Source organism: Solea senegalensis, linkage group LG1 (assembly GCF_019176455.1).
Source record: "Solea senegalensis isolate Sse05_10M linkage group LG1, IFAPA_SoseM_1, whole genome shotgun sequence".
In the NCBI taxonomy this organism is placed as follows: domain Eukaryota; kingdom Metazoa; phylum Chordata; class Actinopteri; order Pleuronectiformes; family Soleidae; genus Solea; species Solea senegalensis.
In genome coordinates this window covers 34,287,391-34,309,535 of record NC_058021.1, presented here as the reverse complement: position 1 = coordinate 34,309,535, position 22,145 = coordinate 34,287,391, and the positions used below count along the sequence as shown (strand labels likewise).

Genomic DNA, 22,145 nt, shown 5'->3' with positions numbered 1-22,145 from the left:
GTTCTACTTTACATAATAAATATGAAGCAACCTTTGTTTTATTTTCTTTTTTAAAGTTACGTCTGGTTAATGCTCCGCCTCTCGGGTGACGTCACTCGCGTCTTTCCTATCATATGTAACTGGGGGGTGGGGGTTCTTTTGTTTCGTGTAAGTAATCAAAGATTCTCAGTTAAATATCTTTAATACATTTTATCTAAACTGTATACACAATCAGTTAAATATTTTCTGAATTATATGTCATCTATTTGTAATCTAGTTGTGATCAATACATCTAGTATTGATCCAAATGATCATCCCCCATTTCTCACACATGGTACGCTCCATGTCGGTTTGAAGCTAGAAGCGGGAGGAAGTGGCCGCTGCTGTGACGCCGTTTGTTGTTGACGTTTCTGGACGAAAGTATACTAAATATCGCAGGTATTCTGTTACAAGAAAGCACGAACTAGTGTCACGTTGTCGTTTTAGACACACAATGCCATTGTTAACAGTTATACTTAACACTTAAAACAACTTAAAAACATGTTATCGTTAAATACGACGTAAGGTAGTGTTAGCTAAGAACTTCAAAATGGAGGTCGTTTTTGCTAGTTAATGTGTTGTTAACGCGTCTAACGAATGCTTCTGTTGTGAAGGATGGACCTGACGACATGTTTGAAGTCTCTGCTGTTGGCCATACAGCAGTACAGAGGCAACAGGACGACAGAAAACGCAGCACAGCTACAGAAGCAAGTGGAGGTTTGTCGCTGCTGCGTGTCATTATCACTTGCTATTAATTAATTTAACGACTGATGTGTTTCATAATCCAATACATCACGTATTTATGGGCCAGAAAATCACCCAGATAAAGTGGTTAAATGTAAACAATGTGTATCTGGTTAAATATGAATTAACGAATTAAATGTTTATTTCATTACTGAACTTGTAAAATAAAGAAAGAAAGTGGCTGCACTTTACATTGATTTCTGTTGATTACGTGTAGTATCTACGATTTCACTTTTACACTTGTTTGCAGGAGGTTTCAGGCCTGAAGTGTGACCAACTGCTGTCATCAGGTCAGGTTTTACCCAGTGAGTGTGTGAGTGGACTGGTGGAGCTGGCTGGAAGCCCAAACACTAACCCCACTCTGACTAGCTCCATCATCTCCCTGCTGGCACAGCTAGGTAATGTACACTGCTGCGACATCAGTGCCATAATCTTAAAGAGATAGTTCAGGCTTTATGAAGTCAGCACATTCAGTTCCTTATCTTACCCTAAGCCTTTCTGACTGGAAACTAATGTTTATGTAAACCTCTCACTCTCCTACACCAAAGTCCATAGAGAAACTCAGCAATTTTACATCACAGCACACAGGAGTTGTTGATCCACTGCTGCGGTTTAAACTCAGTGACACACAAAACAGATTTTCTCTATGGACTTTGGTGCAGGAATATGAGTGGTTTACAAGCTTGAGTTTCCTGTTGGAAGCATCTGTCTACTTCCAACATATAATTACGATACTGTGGCTTTAAGCCGATAACTGGTAGCCATGTTTTCAGTGAGGGCAAGTGTACATGTCAAAAGCTGGTTTCACCATGCAGTCAGTTGTGACCATGAGTCATTGCCTCATAAAACCCCACTCCTTAAAACCTGAACTACCCCTTTAATAACAGACATTGCTGAAAACGGAGCACTTTGTGAAACACAATCCCTGTACTTGTCGTCACTCTCCTTTAGCCAGCGACGATGACAGTTGCGAGGTGCTTCACAGCAGCTACAACCTCACCAGCACCCTGGCCTCTGTCGTCCACTGCCACAGCGCCACTCCAGGAGAGCCAGTAGTACTGCAGGTAAAGTCCAGCAGCACCTCTCTTTAAGTTTTTGGCGTCACTATTTGGTAGCAGAATTACCCAAAAGCTACAAATAAATATGTATGTAACCCACTGACTCTAAACGAGTCATTCCCAAACTTTCTACATGGGGACCAACTTTGCAGAGATGGTAATGGTTGGAAAATTACGCGACTCTGGTCTCACCCCAACATAACTTTCCCTTACACAGACTTTCTCTTTTTTCTTCTTAAAAACAATAAACACTGTCTTCCGCTAACACAGCTTTTAGTTAAGAAATGCCAGGCCTGCATGTGGCGCTGTAATGCTGCCACTAGGGCTGAAACAATGACTTGAATTATGGTTATTAATCAATTATGGTAGAGAAATACGGTTAGAAATCATTTTTTCATTTGTGGACAAAAACAAGACATTAGACAAACACTGATCAATATTTTTCTACATTTTCTGACATTTTATTAACCAAACGATGAGAAAATACTCGACAGATTAATCGATTATGAATATAATCATTAGCTGCAGCTCTAGTCTGTGTGGATAAAAACATTTGTGGATTCCCCTAAACTCGTCATGTTTACATGCCCTGATTTATTGATGTTTTGTATGTTAACTGTCATCCGATATACATACACACACATATGTAATGATATAAATGTATATTTATATGCATGCATGTATATATATATGTGTATATGTGTGTGTGTGTGTGTATTAATGTTATATTTGTTTTCCAGTGTTTGCAGGTGCTGCAGAAACTGACGTTGACGTACAACACCTGCATCTTCCAGTCGACAAACTACGTCCATGAGCTCGTGGCTTTCCTCATGACCAACATGTAAAAAACACACTTCACTGTGAGAGGTCAAAAAAGTGCCCCACCCTTTTCTGTTCATTTTATCTTTATTCTCTCTCGGCCACAGCCAGTCTCACAATGATGACATCATCATACCCTGCCTCGGTCTCATGGCCAACCTGTGTCGCGGCAACCACTGGGTGCAGATGCACATCAAGTCCCGGGTGAGTCTGTGTGACGCTGTGGTCACACAGCATCATAGATCATCATTACATTATAGATTATCTTTAACAGGAATTATCAGCTCATGGTGTGTGTAAATTGTGTGTTTGCTTTTAGGACAATGTGAAGCCGTTTTACCGCACACTGATCAACTTCCTGGCCCACAACAGTCTGACCGTGGTGGTCTTCACGTTATCCATACTGTCCAGCCTCACGCTGAACGAGAAGGTCGGAGAGAAGGTAGGAGAGGGGAAAAATATTTATATTATTGTAATTCTTTCTGCTCCTTTTCATTCATATTTTCTTTTTGTGTTTTTAATTGTTCATTTGTTTGAGGAAAGAAATGGAAAATAAATTAAGAGTAAACCATCTTTTCAACCTATGGTCCCAGCTCACCTCTCCTTGGCACGGCACAGTTTAGGTTGGTTTTCCACGACAAAATAGTACCTACTCAACACGGGAGGAGTCACATGACTTCGTTTTACATGCGGCACACAAAAACAAGTGACTAGTGACTTGTAAAGGAGTTGTTTTCAGTCTAACTGAATCATTAGAATCGATTAATTAAAACTATTTGTTCCGTACTTCTTCCATGACTGGAGCACAGACTCTGTCTGACACAGTCACGCTAAATACACCAGACTCCTGTTGAATATTGAGATTTTAGACATTTCCCTGGCAATTTTTGGAGCTCAACCCACGTTTTTAGGATTGTTAAGTCTCTTTTAACTGATCTAAAGTTTGGCGACACTCTGAACAATCAGTGGCCGGCGGTATGGCGACATCACACATAGTATCGCCTCAGCTCGCTTGGAAGTGGAGTGGGGTGGGTTGAGCCGGTGGTAACGAGCCATAATACAACTCTATTAATTTAAGGAACGTCCGTGTGTCTCTTAATGGAGAAGAAATGCTGAAGGCCGAGATGCTGGGACTGCACTGCACTTGTTTTCATCTCATCTCGGTCTAATTAACTTGGATTATCTCTGCAGCCCAGGCGAGTTTCTGTTCTTCTGTTCGGTTAACCACTGTGTTAAAAATGACCTCTGACTTTCTTCCCCCAGCTGTTCGACGCAAAGAACATCCACCAAACCTTCCAGCTCGTGTTCAACATCATCGTTAACGGTGACGGCACTCTGACCAGAAAATACTCGGTTGACCTTTTGGTCGATTTGTTGAAGAATCCTAAAATAGCCGACTTCCTCACCAGGTTTGTGATGTTAATCAAGTACACAGTCCCTGTCAGTGTTCTGCTTACTGTGGCTTTGTATTTATTCATTTTTTAAATGATTTATTCTCTGAAAGGTATCAGCACTTCTCAGCATGTGTGTCTCAGGTTTTGGGACTGTTGCAGTCAAAAGACCCAGACTCTGCAGCCAAGGTGAGACCAGACCAGAGACCACACTAGATCAGATTTTGACTTAATTTATTTACACTACATTTTCCACGGGTCAGTACAAGCATTCAGGTAAATTCCTGGTTAAATAGGAATTTAAACACTGTTAACCAAGTTAAAATGGATTGATATATCTATATATTTTGTATTTGTTTGATTTTCTAGCCAAATAATTTTTTTAAAATTTAATCGTCAACTATTTAGTACAATTTGTCTTTAATAAAACACGTTTTCTGATTTTCCAGCTTCTTAAATGTGAATATTTTCTGTTTTTTTTGCTCCATGTAACAAAGAAAATAATTAAAAAGGAATCATTGCCAGGTTTGGTGAACACCGTTCAACACTTTCTGACATTTTATGGACCAATAAAATATCATAATCTCAATTAATCGAGATTATGAAAGTAGTCGTTAGTTGCAGCCTTAAAACTCAGTGGATATTGAACCGAAACTTGACTTGAAGAAAATGAATGATCAAATCTTACATCGCAAATACAGTACAGATCTTTTCCCAAAAGTTCTGGAGTTCAAAGCACTAGTTTTAAGCTCTAACTTCAAACAATATTTTGTATTTTATCACCCATGCGTCGTGCTGCTCACCCAGTGGAAAACAGGTCTCCAAATCTAAGACAAAATCCTGACGTGCGTGTGTTTTTGTGCGTGTGTTGCAGGTTCTGGAGCTCCTGCTGGCCATGTGCAGCGTCTCAGGTCTGCGCTCACTCCTGTGCGACGTGGTTTTCAAACCGGCTGCCGCGAAACTCAGTGCAGCAGGACGAAGGCTTGGGGCAGGGGCAGATGCAGCTCGAGGCAAGGAAGACTCCGCACTCGCTCTGGTGCAGTGGCTGAGTTCGCCCGTGGAGGGCGCCGAGTCCTGCTCTCTCCAGGCCCTGAGTCTGCTGCACGAGCTGCTGAAGGTGCGAGGTGTCGTTCAGATTTTTACAAAGTGTAAAATAAACATAAACATAAATGTCCATGACTTCACCTCCAGTAAAATGCAGGAATTAATGAATCCACCAGATTTTGTGAAAAATACCAAAAAGTGGGCTGAGCCATTGGCCAAAATTTGAATGCAGTAGCTGGTGTTTGACCAGAGAGGGCAGCAGATACACGGATTCTTATCATAGCATGTATCATTTCAATATTTCACACTAAACTTTCAAGATTTGCACCTGGATCAGCAAATAACATAAATTAGTTACATATACACATGGTGCTACAGAACATGACGCGATCTATCTCAATTGAAGATCACTCTTATTAAAGGTTGTTTTTGTGGGATTTGAACACGGTTAAAGTGCAACAAGAAACAAACAAGATGGCCGACCCTGTCATCATAAACAACAGTGAAAATATAAAGTTTCTACCGACTTCAATCAGTGCCCAAACTTCCAGGATCTCATCTTAACTACTATGTCCTACTTTTCTTTTGTTGGTGTCTGTGTTTCGTCTTCACCATTCAGGGGACTCTGGGAACAGACGATGTTCCCGAGCGTGTGGTGAGCTTCGTGGAGATGCTGCTCCCGGTCCTGATGGAGCTGCTGAAGGGCCTCGAGCCGTCAAAGGGAGACGCTCACCTGAGGAAACACTGCCTCCGCATCACACACGTCACCAGTTTGCTGCTCAATATCCTTCACCCTCTGCTGTGCATGTTTGTGTTTGTTGTTACTGTGGTTCTCTCTGTGATGCTCGTCAGTGGAGCCTTAACTCCTCCCCACTCCTCTGCAACGGCGACTCCACCAGATCCATCGTGTCCCGTCAGGTCAGCGCTCAGCTCTGCCTCTCACAGGCCGAGTCCCTGCTCTGCTGTTGCTGTAGCAACAGTCCTCTCACGTGTGTCCCGCCCGGATCTGACAACGATTTCAGGTGGGCGACCCATCAGCAGTGTTTATTATGTAGGAACTGTCATTGCTAGGGTCAAATTTCAGCTGCTTAATTAAATATTTTCCAGTTTCTTTGCTCCTGTGATAATTAATTTAATGTTTCTTTTCGTTTTTGGACGAAACTAAATTTGAATCAGTTGTTTGGTCCATGAAATGTATGAAAAAATGTAATGAAATGATGATGTTCTGAAATGTGTTCTCCACAAATAAAAATGATTCAGTTTAATGGTTTATTTGTTATATAAAGAAAACCAGGACATTTTCACATTTAAGAAACTGAAAATTTAAAATGATCTGAGCAGTTGAACTAGGTCTCTGTTTATCCTGCTTATTTACTGAACAGCTTTCTGTTGTGGTTTATCTTGACTAAAGGAAACATATTTGAATGTTTTATAATAATTGTGTTTATTTGTGTGTGTATGTGTATGTAGTCAGGTGTGTGCAGAAGCTCTGCTGAAAACTCTGGAGTTAATGAGCAAACTGAGGCAGCAGGTGAAAAACATGGAGACCAGCTTCTACAGGATATTACAGGTAACACACACACATTCTCACTCTCTAGCCCCGAAAGTCCTCACTCCCTCTGGTTTATACACAGGTTTGTGCGGCTGTTTATTTTTACAGCTAAATAAATAAATCCTTAACACAACCACACTTCAAATCTTAGTTATAAACTTTAACCAGATCCTCAGAAATGGACCAGGTCTTGGTCTCCAGTGACGCTTTTCCACTATACGGTTCTCGCACGACTCGACTCTAATGATTCTAATGATTCAGTTACATCGGAAACGACAACTTCTTTATAAGCCACTAAAACAATGTCATGGCAGTGTGGCACAGCCATTGCTGTGATGACTCCGCCCACGTTGAGGAGGAGCTATGAAGTCATGGAAAACTATACCAATAGAGTCGAGCCGTGGTGGAACTGTATATTGGAAAAGTGCTGCATGAGGACTACTGGTCCTAAAGAGGTGTGGTCTTGTGTCTCTGTCTCTCAGGATCAGAGGATCGTGACTCCTCTGTCTCTGTCTCTGACGTCTCACAACAGAGAGCGAGTCCAGACCGGACTCTCTCTGCTGTTTGAAGCGACTCCTCTACCAGACTTCCCGTCATTAGTGTGAGTCACCGCCTCAAAGCAGCTCCTTTACTATAACGATAATGATAATAATAATAATATTCTTTACTGTTGCCTTATCTCATTCGTCACACTTTCTTGTTGAAGTCTGGGTGAAAGCATTGCCGCCAACAACTCGTACCGCCTGAGGGAGGCGGAGCTGTCGGTCAAACGTGTTGCCGTGGTGCAGGAAGTCCCGCCTCCCAGGACAAACACCAGCCAACTGGACTCTTCCACTTCCTCCAGCAGGGGAGTCCACAGTCTGGTGGAGAGGATACAGAATGGACTGGAGGTGAACGGATTCTCAAACTGAACATTAACATCCAGAAAGTTGTTTTAAAATGCATTTCTTTATTAGAAATCTGGAAAAAGTATTCAGATAAAAGAAGAATTACTTTTGTTTGTTTGTTTGTAGCTTCAGGAGCAGGTGAAGGACTCGCACGTCTCTGAGATCATCGACGTTTATGCGCAGAAGCTCTCTGCGTTTGCGGTGAGTTTGTTATTGTGATGGTTTACGCTGTGCACATGTTTATATTCATGAGATGTCGTCATTTTACCTTACCTACTTTACCTTTACCTATAAGCTTGTAAACTGCATGATCAGAGTACAACCATTTTACTTTAATGAAAGTTATTAAATGGGTTTTTTTCTACTTTTTTGGAATTTTGTTTTCCTTTTCCTTTTCAAATTGTTTTTCATGCGCAAAACTATAAAATGTTTGTTTTTAGACCCATTTTTGTTTCATAGACTTGTTTTAAAGCCCACGTAGACCGGAAGCTCCAATTAACACTGCGTTTGTGTGTGTATCTGCGTCATTACCTCGTTTATGAAACCCTAAAGTTTCAGAACAAACAGTTCAGCCACTGCTGAGAAAATAGTGTTGTATTGTTTTCCTGGGCTCTGTGAAGCGGATCGGCACTTCCTTAATTTGATGTCGTCATCAAAAATCCTCACCACTCCTCTCACCACCGTAGCGCCTCCTGGTGCCGGCACTAGTCCGGGCACATCCGGTTGCGTACATTCAACCGCGGAAGAAGAAGAAGAACTACTCTCGTTGTAGCTGCTGAGATGCAGAGCATCCACCGTGCCAGAGGGGGAGCTGTGTATCTGAGAGCTGGCCTATCTATTACGTCACTTCCAGGTACCTGGCCAATCACAGGACAGTGGGAAAGCTCTCGTTGGCTGGCCAATCACAACACAGTCCACATTCTAGGGGTGTGGTTTTGGTCTGAAACATCGCGGCTGGTGAGAGCGTCAGTGAGGAGATATTTTGATCGGCTCATTTGCAGCGATTAGGTTTTTAATCATGAAAACAAGTTAATATATGTAAGTAGACCTACATAACTAACATATATGTGTGATACAAGCATTCTATGTCACCTTTAAATGCTTTAGCTCAAGTTTCTGAAGTGCAACGTTTACCTTTTTGAAATAAAATCTTGAGTATCGTAAGTAGATCGGAGGATTATGAGCATTAATCTGTCGAATCTAACAATTATGGACATAACACAGGTGAGACATGTGACGTATCGGATTACGCACTGTTTCTCACACAATTTGTCTCAACTAGGTGAAAGCAGCAGTTGCTCTGTTTGAGTTTGGCTCACTGTTATTTTCTCCAGGCTCAGGAGCGCCGCCTGCAGGACTTATTGGAGGCGAAGGCCGCGGCGCTCTCTCAGTCCGACCGTCTCATCGCTCAGTTTCGCGTCCAGCGAGCTCAAGCCGAGGCCGAGGTGACGTTCCACACACGTTTAACACGACAGCAGTTGTGATGAACTTAATGTTTGACGTGTCTGTTGGTTTCTGTCCAGGCTCATAAGCTCGGTTCCCTGCTGAAGGAGGCCGAGCGCCGGCGCGAGGACCTGCGGGTGGAGCTCAGTGGTCAGGCTCTGGAGGTGGAGCGCTCCAAGGTGGAGATGGAGGAGCTGCTGCAGCACAATGCCAGGCTGCAGCAGGACTCTGAGGAGCACCAGTCCCTCAAGGGAAGCTACAACACCCTGCTCAACAGGTCAGAGGCAGAGAGTCGGACCACATTTAAACGTTCATAAAATTGTGTGTTTTGACTGAAAACCAAAGCTTTGAATGATTTTTTTATGATGGTTTCATGTAGGCGTTGATTATTTCCTTCTTCTTCTTCTTCTGTTTCTCAGGATGACATTAGAGTTGGAAGAGAAGGAGGAGGAGATCAGATCTCTTCAGTCAGATCTACAACAGAAAAACAGTGACATCACAGGTCAGTCGCACTTAAACCCAGCTGCTTTTTCACTAAATCACAGAAAGTACTGGGGTTATTTCAGTGCTGTTTCATAAACAAAACTCAGATTCATTCGTGAAGTCAAAAATCTATTTTTCCAGGGTTCAATCTGAGGTAAAAGATATTTTTTCTATGTTTTCTTAAATTAGAAATCCATATTGCATTGTTTGACCCTGACGTTAACAATGCGTTTTCTAGGTTTTAATCCTTAAATTTCCGTGTTCCAGGGTTTAATCCTGAAGATAAAGATACTTTTTTCCAGGTTTTCATCCTTAAATTAAAAATCCATGTTCCAGGGTTTAATCCTGAAGTTAAAGATACCTTATCCTTAAATTGAAAACCCATGTTCCAGGGTTTAATCCTGAAGTCAAAAATCCATGTTCCAAGGTTTAATCCTGGACTCAAACATCTTATGTTCCAGGGTTTTATGCTGAAATGAATAATCCTTCTCTTTCTAAAGACTTAAAACATTCTTTGACTACTCCTCACTCAGGGGCATGTTCTAATCCTGTGTCCAATGATAAAACCTTCTTGAATTTTTAATTAGGGCCACTTGGTGACCAGTGGACATTAATCTATGATGTAAAAAATCATAGATGACGTCTGTTGCACTCAAATGTCTTCACGGTACATGTGTCACCACCTGATGGTCACATTGAGAATCACGCATGACCCTGCCCTTGTTTTCCGTCAGGTCTGCGAGGTGAGCTGCACGCTGAGGAGCAGAAGGGGAAGGAGAAGGACCGAGAGAGGAGTGAGCTGGAGGAGACGGTGGACGTCCTGAGGAAAGAGCTGAACAGGACGGAGCAGGCCAGGAAGGACGCAAGCATCAAGGTAACGCAACGCTGTGTTACAACCTAACAATAAAAGCACGTGCAACAAACATTTATTGAACTATCTGTGTTTGTCAGGCGTCGTCTCTGGAGCTGCAGAAGAGTCAGCTGGAGACCAAGCTGAAGCAGAGGGAGGACGAGCTGAGCAAACACTCGTCTATGATCGCCATGATCCACAGCCTCAGCAGCGGCAAAATGAAGAGCGACGTCAACCTGTCGCTGTGAGGAGCCGCGGCCGCACGGCCATGCAGATGAGTGAGGGAGGGGAACATTTTATAAAAAAAAAAACACACGTAATGAACTGTTATCTTAAGTATTTTAAACCCTTTTTACTTAATAAAACATGTGAAGAACTGCAGTCAAGTCAGATTAAAAACTACTGTGTTTGTGTGTTTTTATTTATTTTTTTAATAAATGTGTGGATTTATATTCCCATTAAAAAAAAAAAGTCAGTATTGACCAAATATTCCATAATAAGTAAAATAATAATAATATGTATATGTACAGTATATATGTGTGTGTGTGTGTGTATATATATATATATATATATATATATATATATATATATATATATATATATATATATATATATATATGTACGTTTGCGTATATAATAAATAAATAAATAAACATACAAAAAAATAATAATAATTGAAGAGGGCGCTAGCATAGAAGTCAAAGAGGTAGCAGCCTATTTAGCCTACTGTTGTAGTCATTAGTCATATTGGCAGATCTAGCCAATATCTGCTAAGACATTTTAAAGCCAATATCTTTTAAATGTCTGTGTAGTAGTGTGGATGTATCTTAAGATGAAATATAATTTTACAAATCGAAACCTGACATACACTGACTGGCCAAAAAAAAAGTCGCCACCTAAAAAAAGGGTCACATCGTTGGACCGCCTTTAGCTTTGATTACGGCACTCATTCACTGTGGCATTGTTTCCATAAGCTACTGCAATGTCACAAGATTTATTTCCGTCCAGTGTTGCATTGATTTTTCACCAAGATCTTGTATTGATGATGGGAGAGTCGGGCCACTGAGCAAAGCCTTCTCCAGCACATCCCAAAGATTCTAAATGGGGTTAAGGTCTGGACTCTGTGGTGGCAAATCCATGTGTGAAAATGATGTCTCATGCTCCCTGAACCACTCTTTCACAATTTGAGCCTGATGAATCCTGGTATTGTCATCTTGGAATATGCCCATGTCATCAGGGAAGAAAAAAATGCATTGATGGAATAATCTGGTCATTCATTATATTCAGGTAGTCAGCTGACCTCATTCTTTGGGCACATAATGTTGCTGAACCTAGACCTGACCAACTGCAGCAACCCCTTACCTATGTGCTTAGTTAAATCCAGGTGGCGACTTTTTTTTGGCCAGGCAGTTAGTGATGGGAAGTTTCGACTCTTCTTACTGACTCGGATCTTTTACTCTCGGACAGTAAATTGAACTAATCTTTTTTGAGTCATTTCGTTCATTTTTACAGCGGTTGGCGCTGTATCCCTTTTGTGGGCAGCTGTTCTCAAACACTTAACATGGTTTGCTTCAGCTGACAAAGTATAATAAACAAAATGCCACAAGCAATTCAAACCATATGAAACCCTAGGAAAGCAAATACACACCTTAATAAAGTGACCTGTATCCTCTCTGCCATTGTTGTTTAACAGCACAACAGTGACTAGGTAGCTGTCACGTGACCTGAGGACGGACGCTTGCTCAGTTGAGTGAATCCTGAACTAATCATTTCCTTTTCCGTTTAACCGTTTCCTTTCCTGCTTCGTGTGGCGAAGGAAGGTACTGCATGAAAATGAACGAACCACTCACTTGAGTCACTCCTGAACTAATCATTTCTGTTTCCTGTTCTGTTGACTGAGCTTATGCAGCTGTCTGCCATGTGGTGAAGGAAGGTACTGCATGAAAATGAACGAGTCACTCACTGAGATGACTCATTACTCCCGAGTCATATAAAAGATGAGTTCATTTTGAACGAAACGTTCACGAACGACACATCACTACAGCTAGTGTATATTACAGCTTTTGTGAGAATGAGCACTTTTTGACAATTGATTTTTTTTTAACATTAATCCAACAAAAGTTTAAAAAATGTTTATACTTGTCTGGAAAGCGTTGCAATATCGCCACGCAAAATATCGCGATATTTCACTGTATCATTTTATTTTACATAGATCATGACACAAATCCCAATATAAATTGTAAAACAAAAGGACATTTACACCCATATTTCGTAACACCTGAATTTGAATTAGTAAATTGAAGATTAAATAAATATTTAATTTCGTGCAAATAATTTCAAACATGCGCAGAAATCTTAACTAAAAAGTTCCCCTCGACCCATCTGTGGGTCCTGACCCAGACTTTGGCAACCACTGACCCCAGGCTTTCTTTCTTTCTTAGTTTAGGAGAAATCAGGCCTGTGATGGAAGATTTTGACCCGTTCAGAGAGAGACAAATCCAATATTTGAAGTTTGATTTGATAAATAAATAAATCAACAAATAACATTAACTAGACACACATTATACAGTAGTTTTAGGGATTTAATGTACACTTTAAATCATATCCTGATGCGAGTGACAGTAATCAAGTAGTGCCATCTAGTGGAGAGAAACGTATATTTGGTTTACAAACAACAAAATATGAAGGATAAAGTTGCGGTCGTCATCTGAACGTTCACTTTCTCCAGGTGAGTAACTTCTTTTTCTTCTACTAGAATGTTATGGGTTCAATTCCCTACTCCCGTAATCGACACACTGACGCGTCAAGGTGAAAAAATAATAAATCTGTTGTTTTATTTTTCAGATGAATCGATAGCAAAGTAGTTAACAGTTAGTTTTTGGTGCTTTAGTAATAAACCAGGAAACCAAATCTTTGTTTTCTCAGCTCAAAGCCGGTGTGTGTGTGTTTTAGTGTCCACAGAGTTGAGGTGACCGCAGCTGCCTGCTCTGCCTCTTTTCTATTTTCTCCTCTGTGTTTCTGCAGCTGCCTCCTGTCACTCACTCACTCTGAGGTCTCTGGCTGTTCACACTCTTCACTCCTCGGCCATGGCGCTCCAGCGAGCACTTGTGTCCACCACCGTCCTCCTCCTCGCTCTCTTTTCATCTGGTGAGTTTGAAATATTAAAAATAATCTCATCTGATGTTATGTTTGTCACGTGACTCACTCTTACTGTGGTTAATCTCTCAAACTCCAACTGTCTCAAACTCTCATTTATACCAACCTACATTGTTCTTCCAGTGTTTTCGCATCTACATTTTAATAGTCTTTATTTACCTTTCAATGCGTTTATTCTGCATTATTTGTACGCCTGTTGTAGGCCCGTTTGTTGTCTCGTGTGAGAAAAATTACAAAAATGTGTTTTTAATCTGATCAGATGTTTGTGTTTGATGTAAGTCAACAAATAAGGACATATTAAGTCATTTACCACACATAATGTAAATACATGTTTTCCTGATGTTTCTACTTCTTGAATGTGAATACTTTCAGGTTTCTTTGCTCCTTAATAACAAATAAATCATTCAAATTGAATAAAGTTAAGGTTTAGGAAACCCTGACCTCATTTTATGGACAAATTAATTAAGGAAACCAGATTAAACTTGACTTTTTGTTATTTAACTTTTTATTGAACAATGTAACTTCTTATCTTCTTAAAGTAATTAAAGTGTTTTTTTAAGACTCCTTAATTTGGTGCAACCAGTGACAGATTAACCACAGAAGACATTGTCCGTTCAGTTTGTGCTCATAATGCCTATGATGTAAACATAAATGAGAATATGATGTAAACAAACAAACAAACATGGCTGCACGGAGAAGGGAAATGTCTGTCACTTCCAGTCTGAAGCTGAGCAGCTGCTGTGAGGGTCTGAAATATGAGCAGCAACAAAGTATTCACACACACACACACACACACACACGTGTTAAGGTTAGGTCAGTAGTAGTTATAGTTAAGGTTAGATTAAGTCACCAGGAAATGTATGCAAGTCAATGTAATGTCCTCTGAAGTCATGGAAACCAGACTGTGTGTGTCATAAAAGCTCACCTTGTCAGGACCAGTAGTCCTCATGAAGACCAAAACCTGGTCCTAAGAAGAACAGGGTACAAGGCAGAACCTCACTTCTAAGGGTTTAGTTTAGGGTTTGAATTTAGCCATCTATTTTGGCTATTTGCACCCTACGTAAATGAGCGAACTCGTCCGAGCGCGTTAAAACGGAAAAATAAACCCCGCCAATTTGTACTAGACACATCAAAAGTGAAAAGTTGTTGAAAGGTTTTGTGGATTTTAAATTGGTGTGGCCACGGCAACCCTCTGCGTTTTGGCTGTATTTCAACCATTCGCCACGTGGTGCCAAGTGTCCTATGACTAGCGTACATTGAGTTCCACAGAATTTCCCGAAACTTGGCGGGAAGATGTTATAGACCAAGACAAACCAAAAAAGCCCTAACTCAACAGGAAGTTGAATTTTGCTGTCCATTATGGCCATCTGCACCCTACATAAATGAGTTAAAGTTTCGCTAACCCATATATGAGTGTGTGTGGTATTTGTGTACTTGTGCATGCATGTTTGTGAGGATCAAAACACCTGCAAACCGTTTTTTGTGTGTGTCAGAGTGCTGGGGCAGGAACGAGGAGGAGCGTCTCATCCACTACCTGTTCAAAGTGCGGGGATACAACAAGGAGCTGCGTCCAGTGGAGACACAGCAGGACGCCGTCGACGTTTACCTCGCCCTCACACTCTCCAACCTCATCTCTCTGGTACACACACCCTTATTTTGTGTGTGTGTGTGTGTGTGTGAAATAGTCATTCAGATTCACACCAACGTTTGTTGTCCTTTCATGTGCAGAAAGAAGTGGACGAGACGCTGCTGACAAACGTATGGATCGATCATGTACGTGAAAACAATCAAATGACGCTTCCTCCATATTTAATCCACACCATTGGTGTTCACATGTAAATGACTGTGTGTGTGTGTGTTAGAAGTGGACTGACTACCGACTCTCGTGGAACTCATCAGAGTTTGATGGGATTGAAATGCTGCGTCTGCCACCCAGTATGGTTTGGCTGCCGGAGATCGTTCTGGAAAACAAGTGAGATTCTCTTTTTATTATCATTATTATTATTATTATTGTTATTATTGTTTATATTATTTTAAAAAAATTTGTTTTGAAACTAAAACTAAAGTCACGTTTTTGTAGTATTACATTTCCTTATGTGTTAAGTAATACTACTTTTTGTATCAGTATTAGTATCAGTATCATCACTTTTTGTAATGTTACAAACAAAATTTAAAAAACAATTTGGGCAACGTAAGTAATGTTTTTTGGAGCAGTAAATGTGGTAACACAAGTCATTTTTATGACTTATATGTACATATATGTATATGTGTATATATACTGTGTATATATATATATATATATATACATATATATATACATATACATATATACACATAATCAGGTTAAAAAACATTGATTCATTAAAAATGAAAAATAGCATATATTTAGTAGTTTTTACAGACGGGACATTTTTGTCCCTAAGGTGATGAGAGCGTAGTTTTTTTTTGTTTGTTTGTTTTTTAAGCGATAACAAAATCCATAATTTTATCTATGTATAATATTTAATTCCATTTGGTAATGTTTTTGTAACTTTTGTTGTGAATTTCATAATATGGTTTTGGTCACGTAAGGAATGTTTTTGTAACGTTATATTTTATATTTTTAGCGACTCAAGTTAAGTTTTTTTGTTTATATAACTTTTTTGGTTAAATAAGTGATGTTTTTAAATGTTACAATGTGTCACTTTTTACGTGTTTACGTGAGTAATGTTTTTTTGTAATTTTTACACTTCATACCTTTTTTTTTTTTAGATGTTTTTGTAATGTTATATTTAGTAACTTCTTTGTTGACTTCATGTTTATGTCTTTTTTGTTTGTCAGTAATGTTTTAAATGTCTTTACGTTTCTCTTCCCCGTGTCTCCTCTCAGTAACGACGCTCAGTTCCAGGTAGCGTATTACTCGAACGTGCTGGTGGGCAACACTGGTCTCTGTTATTGGCTTCCTCCCGCCATCTTCCGCTCCTCCTGCTCTATCAACGTCAACTACTTCCCCTTCGACTGGCAGAACTGCACGCTCAAATTCACGTAACCACACAATCACACAGGATTTACACTAAAACTGGGGGTAAATGGGACAATAGAGCAACTTTCTTTTCCCATGTTGCTTTGCAGCTCTTTGACCTACAACGCAAAGGAGATCAGAATGTTGCTGAAGGAGGAGGAGGAGGAGGACAAGACCAGTAAATGGACGGTGGAGTGGATCATCATTGACCCTGCGAGTTTTACAGGTGACAAACTTCTCTTTAAGGGGATCCAACATTCACATTAAGCATTCTTTAACCATGTACTTAAAGGTTCAGTGTGTAAAATTAATAGTATACACAAAGATACAACAAAAGCCATGAGCTTTTGTTGTGTCTAGAGGTTGACCAATGGGGTTTTCATCCCATTTTGTTTTTGGCTGATGCTGATTTTTTTGGACTCACACGTCGCCTTAAACGCTTCTCATTCTCACTCACTCACTTGTTTTTGTGCCTCCGACGTTGCTCCGCACAGAAAACGGCGAGTGGGAGATCATCCACCGACCAGCCAAGAGGAACACGTACAAACACATTCCCATGGAGAGCAACAAGCACCAGGACATCACCTTTTACCTGGTCATCAAACGCAAACCTCTGTTCTACATCGTCAACATCATCATCCCCTGTGTGCTCATCTCCTTCCTGGCCTCGCTCGTCTACTACCTGCCTGCTGACAGTCAGTAAAGTGTCTTCATACAGTATTTAAGGGAAAGTTTGGGTTTTTTGAAACATGAATGACAGTAATGACAGAAAAAAAAAACAGATTTTAGCCACTCAACAAAAAAGTCAGTTTGGAAACCACTCACTCTCCCTCACCAAACTCCATAGAGAAAATCATTGATATTCCATCACAGCACACAGGAGCTGCTGGTCCACTGCTGCCTCATGTGGTCACTTTGTGTCACTGAGGTAAATCTGAACAAAGGATTTCAAACGCTGAATGTCGCAAAATAACACTTTGAACTCAGTGATGGCAGCAGTGGATCAACAGCTCCTGTGTGCTGTGATGTTAAATCAATGATTTTCTCTATGGGGTTTGGTGTGGGAGAGTGAGTGGTTTACAAACTTCAGTTCCCTGTTGGCAAAGTCTGTCTTAACAGTTTTAAGATGTCCTAGACTTAAGCAGGTCTAGATATTTATAATTTGTTTTTCTGGCAGTCGTGGAACTGATGATTAATAATCAATGAATTTACACATACCCACATCTGTATATTTATATAAAGGTGGTGAGAAGATGACCTTGTCCATCTCAGTTCTCCTGGCTCAGTCTGTCTTCCTGCTGCTGATTTCTCAAAGACTTCCAGAAACGTCCTTGTCTGTGCCACTTATTGTGAAGTAAGTAACACACGCACATAAAATAGAGGATTTCCTCCAAGTCTGTGTGATTCCTCCTTCAGAGTAAACTCACGGTACATGAAGTATTTCCTTATTTTTCAAGCTCCAAGCTAATACAGGAAAGTACTTCATTCAATTATCATAGATTTCATGTGTTTGTGTTTACAGGTATTTGATGTTCATCATGGTGTTGGTCACCGTGGTCGTGCTGAACTGTGTGGTTGTTCTCAACCTGCACTTTAGGACACCGAGCACACACGTCATGACAGAGTGGACCAAGAGGGTAAATAAAGCCACACGTTTACACATTTATCAGCTCATGATTTACTGCTGTAATTGTAAACAAATAATAATATATGTGTGCTTTAAATTAGCGGTGGGTAAGATAAAGTATATCGTCTATCAAATGCTTTATTTACATTTTATCACTTCAGATCTTCCTGGAGCGTCTGCCTCGGATCCTGCGCATGTCCCACCCTGCTGACGCGGAGCCCCAATGGGATGGGGCGTTGCCTCGGCGATCCAGCTCTGTGGGTTACATCGCAAAGGCCGAGGAATACTACACGGTCAAGTCCCGCAGCGAGCTCATGTTTGAGAAACAGTCAGTGAGACACGGACTGAGGACACGCACCACGCCTGCTGCAGGTACGAGCAGTCGAGCCTGAGAACACACACACAAGTTTTCTAAAGGTAGATATTAAAATGTGTGTGTGCGTGCGTGCGTGTGTTTGTGTTTGTGTGTGTGTGTAGTGGTGAATCCACAGACAGATGGAGATTTGACAGACCAGCTGTACGCAGAGATCAAGCCTGCGGTGGACGGAGCGAATTACATCATCAAACACATGCGAAACAAGAACGACTACAACGAGGTCACACACACACACACACGAGGACCAAAGTCTGCAAACTTAAAATAGCCCGACTAGATATACGCCAAATATTCTTACATTTATGTAAATGTTCGTGTGTTAAGAAAAATAATCTGTCAATGGAGGGAGTGCCTTAAACTAGACAAAAGGTTGTGATATTGGTATCGATAGATACTCAATGTTGTGATATCGGTCTCAGTAGATACTCAATGTTGTAATCTCAGTAGATACTCAAGGTTGCGATATCAGTAGATATCAAGGTTATGATATTGGTCTCAATATATGCTCAAGATTGTGATATTGGTAGATACTCAAGGTTGTGATATGAGTATTGATACATACGCGATGTTGTAATGTCGCTCTCAGTAAATACTCCAGGTTATGATATCGGTATTGATACATACTCGATGTAATATCAGTCTCAGTAGATTCTGAAGGTTTTCATATCAGTATATACTCAAGGTTGAGATATCAGTCTCAGTAGATACTCAAGGTTGTTATATTGGTAGATTCTCAAGGTTGTGATATTGGTCTAAGTACAGTAGCATACCGTGGGGTTTCAGTCAGGGCTTTCAGTAAAAAAAAAAAAAACACGCACAAACACAACCACATACAAAACGCACTATATTCACGAGACAGTTGATCTGAAACAACCATAGCGCACACACACACCACTGCGCTATAATCTATAGGCTACTGCATCATTACCACCACATCTTCCGTTATGTCACTCAGCAACGGCAATATCACAAGCCACCATATGACACAAAACAAGCTTCCACATAAGTGGGGAACACGTCCCCGGCACTATTTATGATCAACAGTTTTGTCCTCAAAGTTATAACCAAATAGGAAATGGCAGCTTCAACGAAAGGCCAGCAATACTACTAGAGCAGGTCCACGGGGCTATGATGCGTTTAATGACATCCAGGAAAATCCAGCTCAGCTTCAGAAAAAATAACCATATTCTTTCTGGAAATATAATCATAACATACTGAAAAAGTAATTAAATACAGACACGTTCAGACACACATTAATTTGATTATTAAAACAAAAATGTATTATTATTGTTATTATTATTATTAATAATAATAACAATAATAATAATAATAATAACAATAATAATAACAATAAAAAAATAAAAAAACTTTTATTATATTGTCAGGGCCAGCAGAGAAGGCCCTGCTGGCCCTGACAGCCTACCACTGTCTAAGTAGATACTCAAGGTTTTGATATCAGTAAATTCTGAAGGTTGTGATATCGGTAGATACTCAAGGTTGTAATACTGGTATCCGTAGGAACCTGAGGTTGTGATATCAGCCTCTCTAGTTGGTCTCAGTTATGATATCGGTAGCTGTAATTCCTCGAGGGTGTGATATTGTTAGCGGTGAATAGTCGACGTTGTGATAATCACAAACATATTTTTTTTCTGAATCATCAGGAGAAGGATAACTGGAGCGGCATCGCTCGCACCGTGGATCGCCTCTGTCTCTTCCTGGTCACTCCGGTCATGACGCTCGGCACCATCATCATCTTCCTGATGGGAATCTGTAACCACCCACCGCCTCTGCCTTTCCAAGGAGACAAACACGACTACAGAGAGGAGAACCCCCGTCTGCTCTAACAGGGAATTGCACACACACACACACTAACACACTGACACTGTCACTGGTCATGTGACTTGTTGCTTCTTTATTACATTTGATTGACCTCTTTTTTTTGCTGTATAGCTGTGTGTCGTTATATATCACTATTTTAATTTTATCAGTGTGGTTTGAATAAACATTTACACTCAGTAGATATTCATTTTATTTGATTCTTTTTATTAGTTTACTTCCTTGTAACTGTAACAACAGTATGCACTTTTGTATTGTTAACGATCAAATGACATGTTGGCATCGCCAGTTGTCCGACTGGTCGGAGCAGATTATTACAAACAGGAACGCAGGACATCAGTTCCACAAGTGTTTGTTTTAAACAATGCGTGAGGTTTCAGTTGACTCACTTATTCTCACTGGTTACATAAAGTTTACATGGCATTTAAATGCATTTAAATTTGCCTTTAGGTGATGAATCAGCAGAGAAATAAATGATTTTTTATTGCAGCCACACATAAACCACAAAGACAAGATATAAAATCCACAAAACATCAGTCAGAGTCAGCATATTTAACAGGTGAACTTTTTTTTTAATACAAAATGACAGGAATATTTAACTGTGTAAGAAAATATATATATTTGCATTTCATTTAAAAAATAATTTACAAATCAAACCAAAAAAAACAGCTTAATGTTTAAATTTCACTCTATACACAGTGTTTGTACACTTCTTTTTGTATTTGTCCTTTTAAAATCAGGTGTAAAACTAAATCCAATGTTGCTCATGATTTGGCTTTTTAACAAACACCAAGAATACAAACGAACAAACAAACAAAATTCCCGGGATATAAGAACAGATACACACAGTCACAGTATGAATAATGATAATTATGACACATTCACCCTCATTAGCGTCGGGAAATAAAGTCGCTTAAAGATACCGTAAATTTTCGGCCTATTGAGCACACCTGACTATAAGCCGCACCAGCTAAATTTTATAAATTTTGTACATATATAGGCCGCACTTGAATATAAGCCGCAGGTTTTCATGTTGTAACCAGTAGCGACGCCAGGATTCAATCTCTTATCCAAGGAGTTTGTTAATGAATGCATTAACTTTATGAATGGCGAGTGAGTGCGTGTGACTAGCACTGCATGATGCGTCCGTGAACGCGAGTGGGGCACGGACAAAAGTGGGCCCACCTGTAACGCCACGTATGGTTGTAACATTAGATATTTACACAGAAAGATGCTACACGGAAGCTTTTCGTTGTTGTTTTTATTAAAACAATGTAATTTAAACACGGGGTGAACATGCCTGCGTGTTCACCCCGAAAATAAAACAGCACCGACACGGCATCACCATGCTTGGATGGTTAGAAAATAAAACACTGTACCAACACGACAGTAACACGCCTGGTTAGAAAAGAAAACACTTTAGCCTACCAGAAAAGTCATTGGTCGCTATCTTCATCTTCTTCTCGCGCACTAAAGCCACTGAAGTCTTCATCTTCAGCGCATAATCTTTCCCCGTGTCTGTTTCACTTTTGCGTTTACCGCTAGAGAGTGCCCCCCGGTGGACGTTAGCCAGTAAAAATCTATAAATTAGCTGCACTGTTGTATAGGCCGCAGGGTTGAAAGCGTGGGAAAAAGTGGCGGCTTATAGGCCGAAATTTACGGTAATATTATGTAAAATAACTAGGGATAAGTCTGAGTATTCGATTATTTGCCTGATTATAGAAGGTCCCTCAGTTACTGTGATACTGTGTTACTGTGGTTTTTGTTTATTTTCACTCATCTCCTTCTTTGGCGTTTTCGGCATGTGCAGTGTCTGCGGCACCGGTGGCATTGGCGGCATCGGCAACATTGGTGCCCCAA

At 40.3% G+C, this 22,145-nt stretch overlaps 2 protein-coding genes across 3 annotated transcripts; both read left to right on the top strand.

The window, feature by feature from the left end:
- The first annotated feature begins 329 nt into the window (after window positions 1-329).
- cip2a (cellular inhibitor of PP2A) lies at window positions 330-10,688 on the top strand. Its single transcript, XM_044025660.1, has 21 exons — window positions 330-417; window positions 633-735; window positions 1,013-1,160; window positions 1,714-1,826; window positions 2,561-2,661; window positions 2,747-2,843; window positions 2,959-3,081; window positions 3,903-4,048; window positions 4,144-4,219; window positions 4,905-5,147; window positions 5,694-5,856; window positions 5,949-6,096; window positions 6,545-6,644; window positions 7,109-7,227; window positions 7,333-7,516; window positions 7,640-7,714; window positions 8,848-8,958; window positions 9,037-9,233; window positions 9,376-9,458; window positions 10,174-10,313; window positions 10,391-10,688. The coding sequence occupies exons 2-21, from the start codon at window positions 634-636 to the stop codon at window positions 10,535-10,537; spliced, it is 2,616 nt and encodes an 871-aa protein (XP_043881595.1). The 5' UTR covers window positions 330-417; window position 633; the 3' UTR covers window positions 10,538-10,688.
- Window positions 10,689-12,280: 1,592 nt separating this feature from the next.
- On the top strand, window positions 12,281-20,467 carry chrnd (cholinergic receptor, nicotinic, delta (muscle)). 2 transcript variants are annotated; one of them, XM_044025813.1, is made up of 12 exons: window positions 12,281-13,436; window positions 14,939-15,084; window positions 15,174-15,218; window positions 15,311-15,417; window positions 16,314-16,469; window positions 16,557-16,672; window positions 16,941-17,141; window positions 17,689-17,800; window positions 17,969-18,083; window positions 18,235-18,445; window positions 18,551-18,669; window positions 20,111-20,467. In XM_044025813.1, the coding sequence occupies exons 1-12, from the start codon at window positions 13,376-13,378 to the stop codon at window positions 20,291-20,293; spliced, it is 1,572 nt and encodes a 523-aa protein (XP_043881748.1). In that variant the 5' UTR covers window positions 12,281-13,375; the 3' UTR covers window positions 20,294-20,467. The 2 variants fall into 2 exon arrangements, with proteins under 2 accessions (XP_043881748.1, XP_043881738.1); XM_044025803.1 differs by having other exon boundaries at window positions 15,308-15,417.
- Window positions 20,468-22,145: the final 1,678 nt, after the last annotated feature.

What these genes read in the sequence shown, in the direction of transcription:
- chrnd (XM_044025803.1), top strand. Translation starts at nt 13,376, where the DNA reads ATGGCGCTCCAGCGAGCACTTGTGTCCACCACCGTCCTCCTCCTCGCT. An exon ending in TGACCCTGCGAGTTTTACAG is followed by an intron (nt 16,673 to 16,940) that starts GTGACAAACTTC and finishes TGCTCCGCACAG; the next exon opens with AAAACGGCGAGTGGGAGATC. An exon ending in TCTGTGCCACTTATTGTGAA is followed by an intron (nt 17,801 to 17,968) that starts GTAAGTAACACA and finishes TTGTGTTTACAG; the next exon opens with GTATTTGATGTTCATCATGG.
- cip2a (XM_044025660.1), top strand. Translation starts at nt 634, where the DNA reads ATGGACCTGACGACATGTTTGAAGTCTCTGCTGTTGGCCATACAGCAG. An exon ending in ATAGCCGACTTCCTCACCAG is followed by an intron (nt 4,049 to 4,143) that starts GTTTGTGATGTT and finishes ATTCTCTGAAAG; the next exon opens with GTATCAGCACTTCTCAGCAT. An exon ending in GAAAAACAGTGACATCACAG is followed by an intron (nt 9,459 to 10,173) that starts GTCAGTCGCACT and finishes GTTTTCCGTCAG; the next exon opens with GTCTGCGAGGTGAGCTGCAC.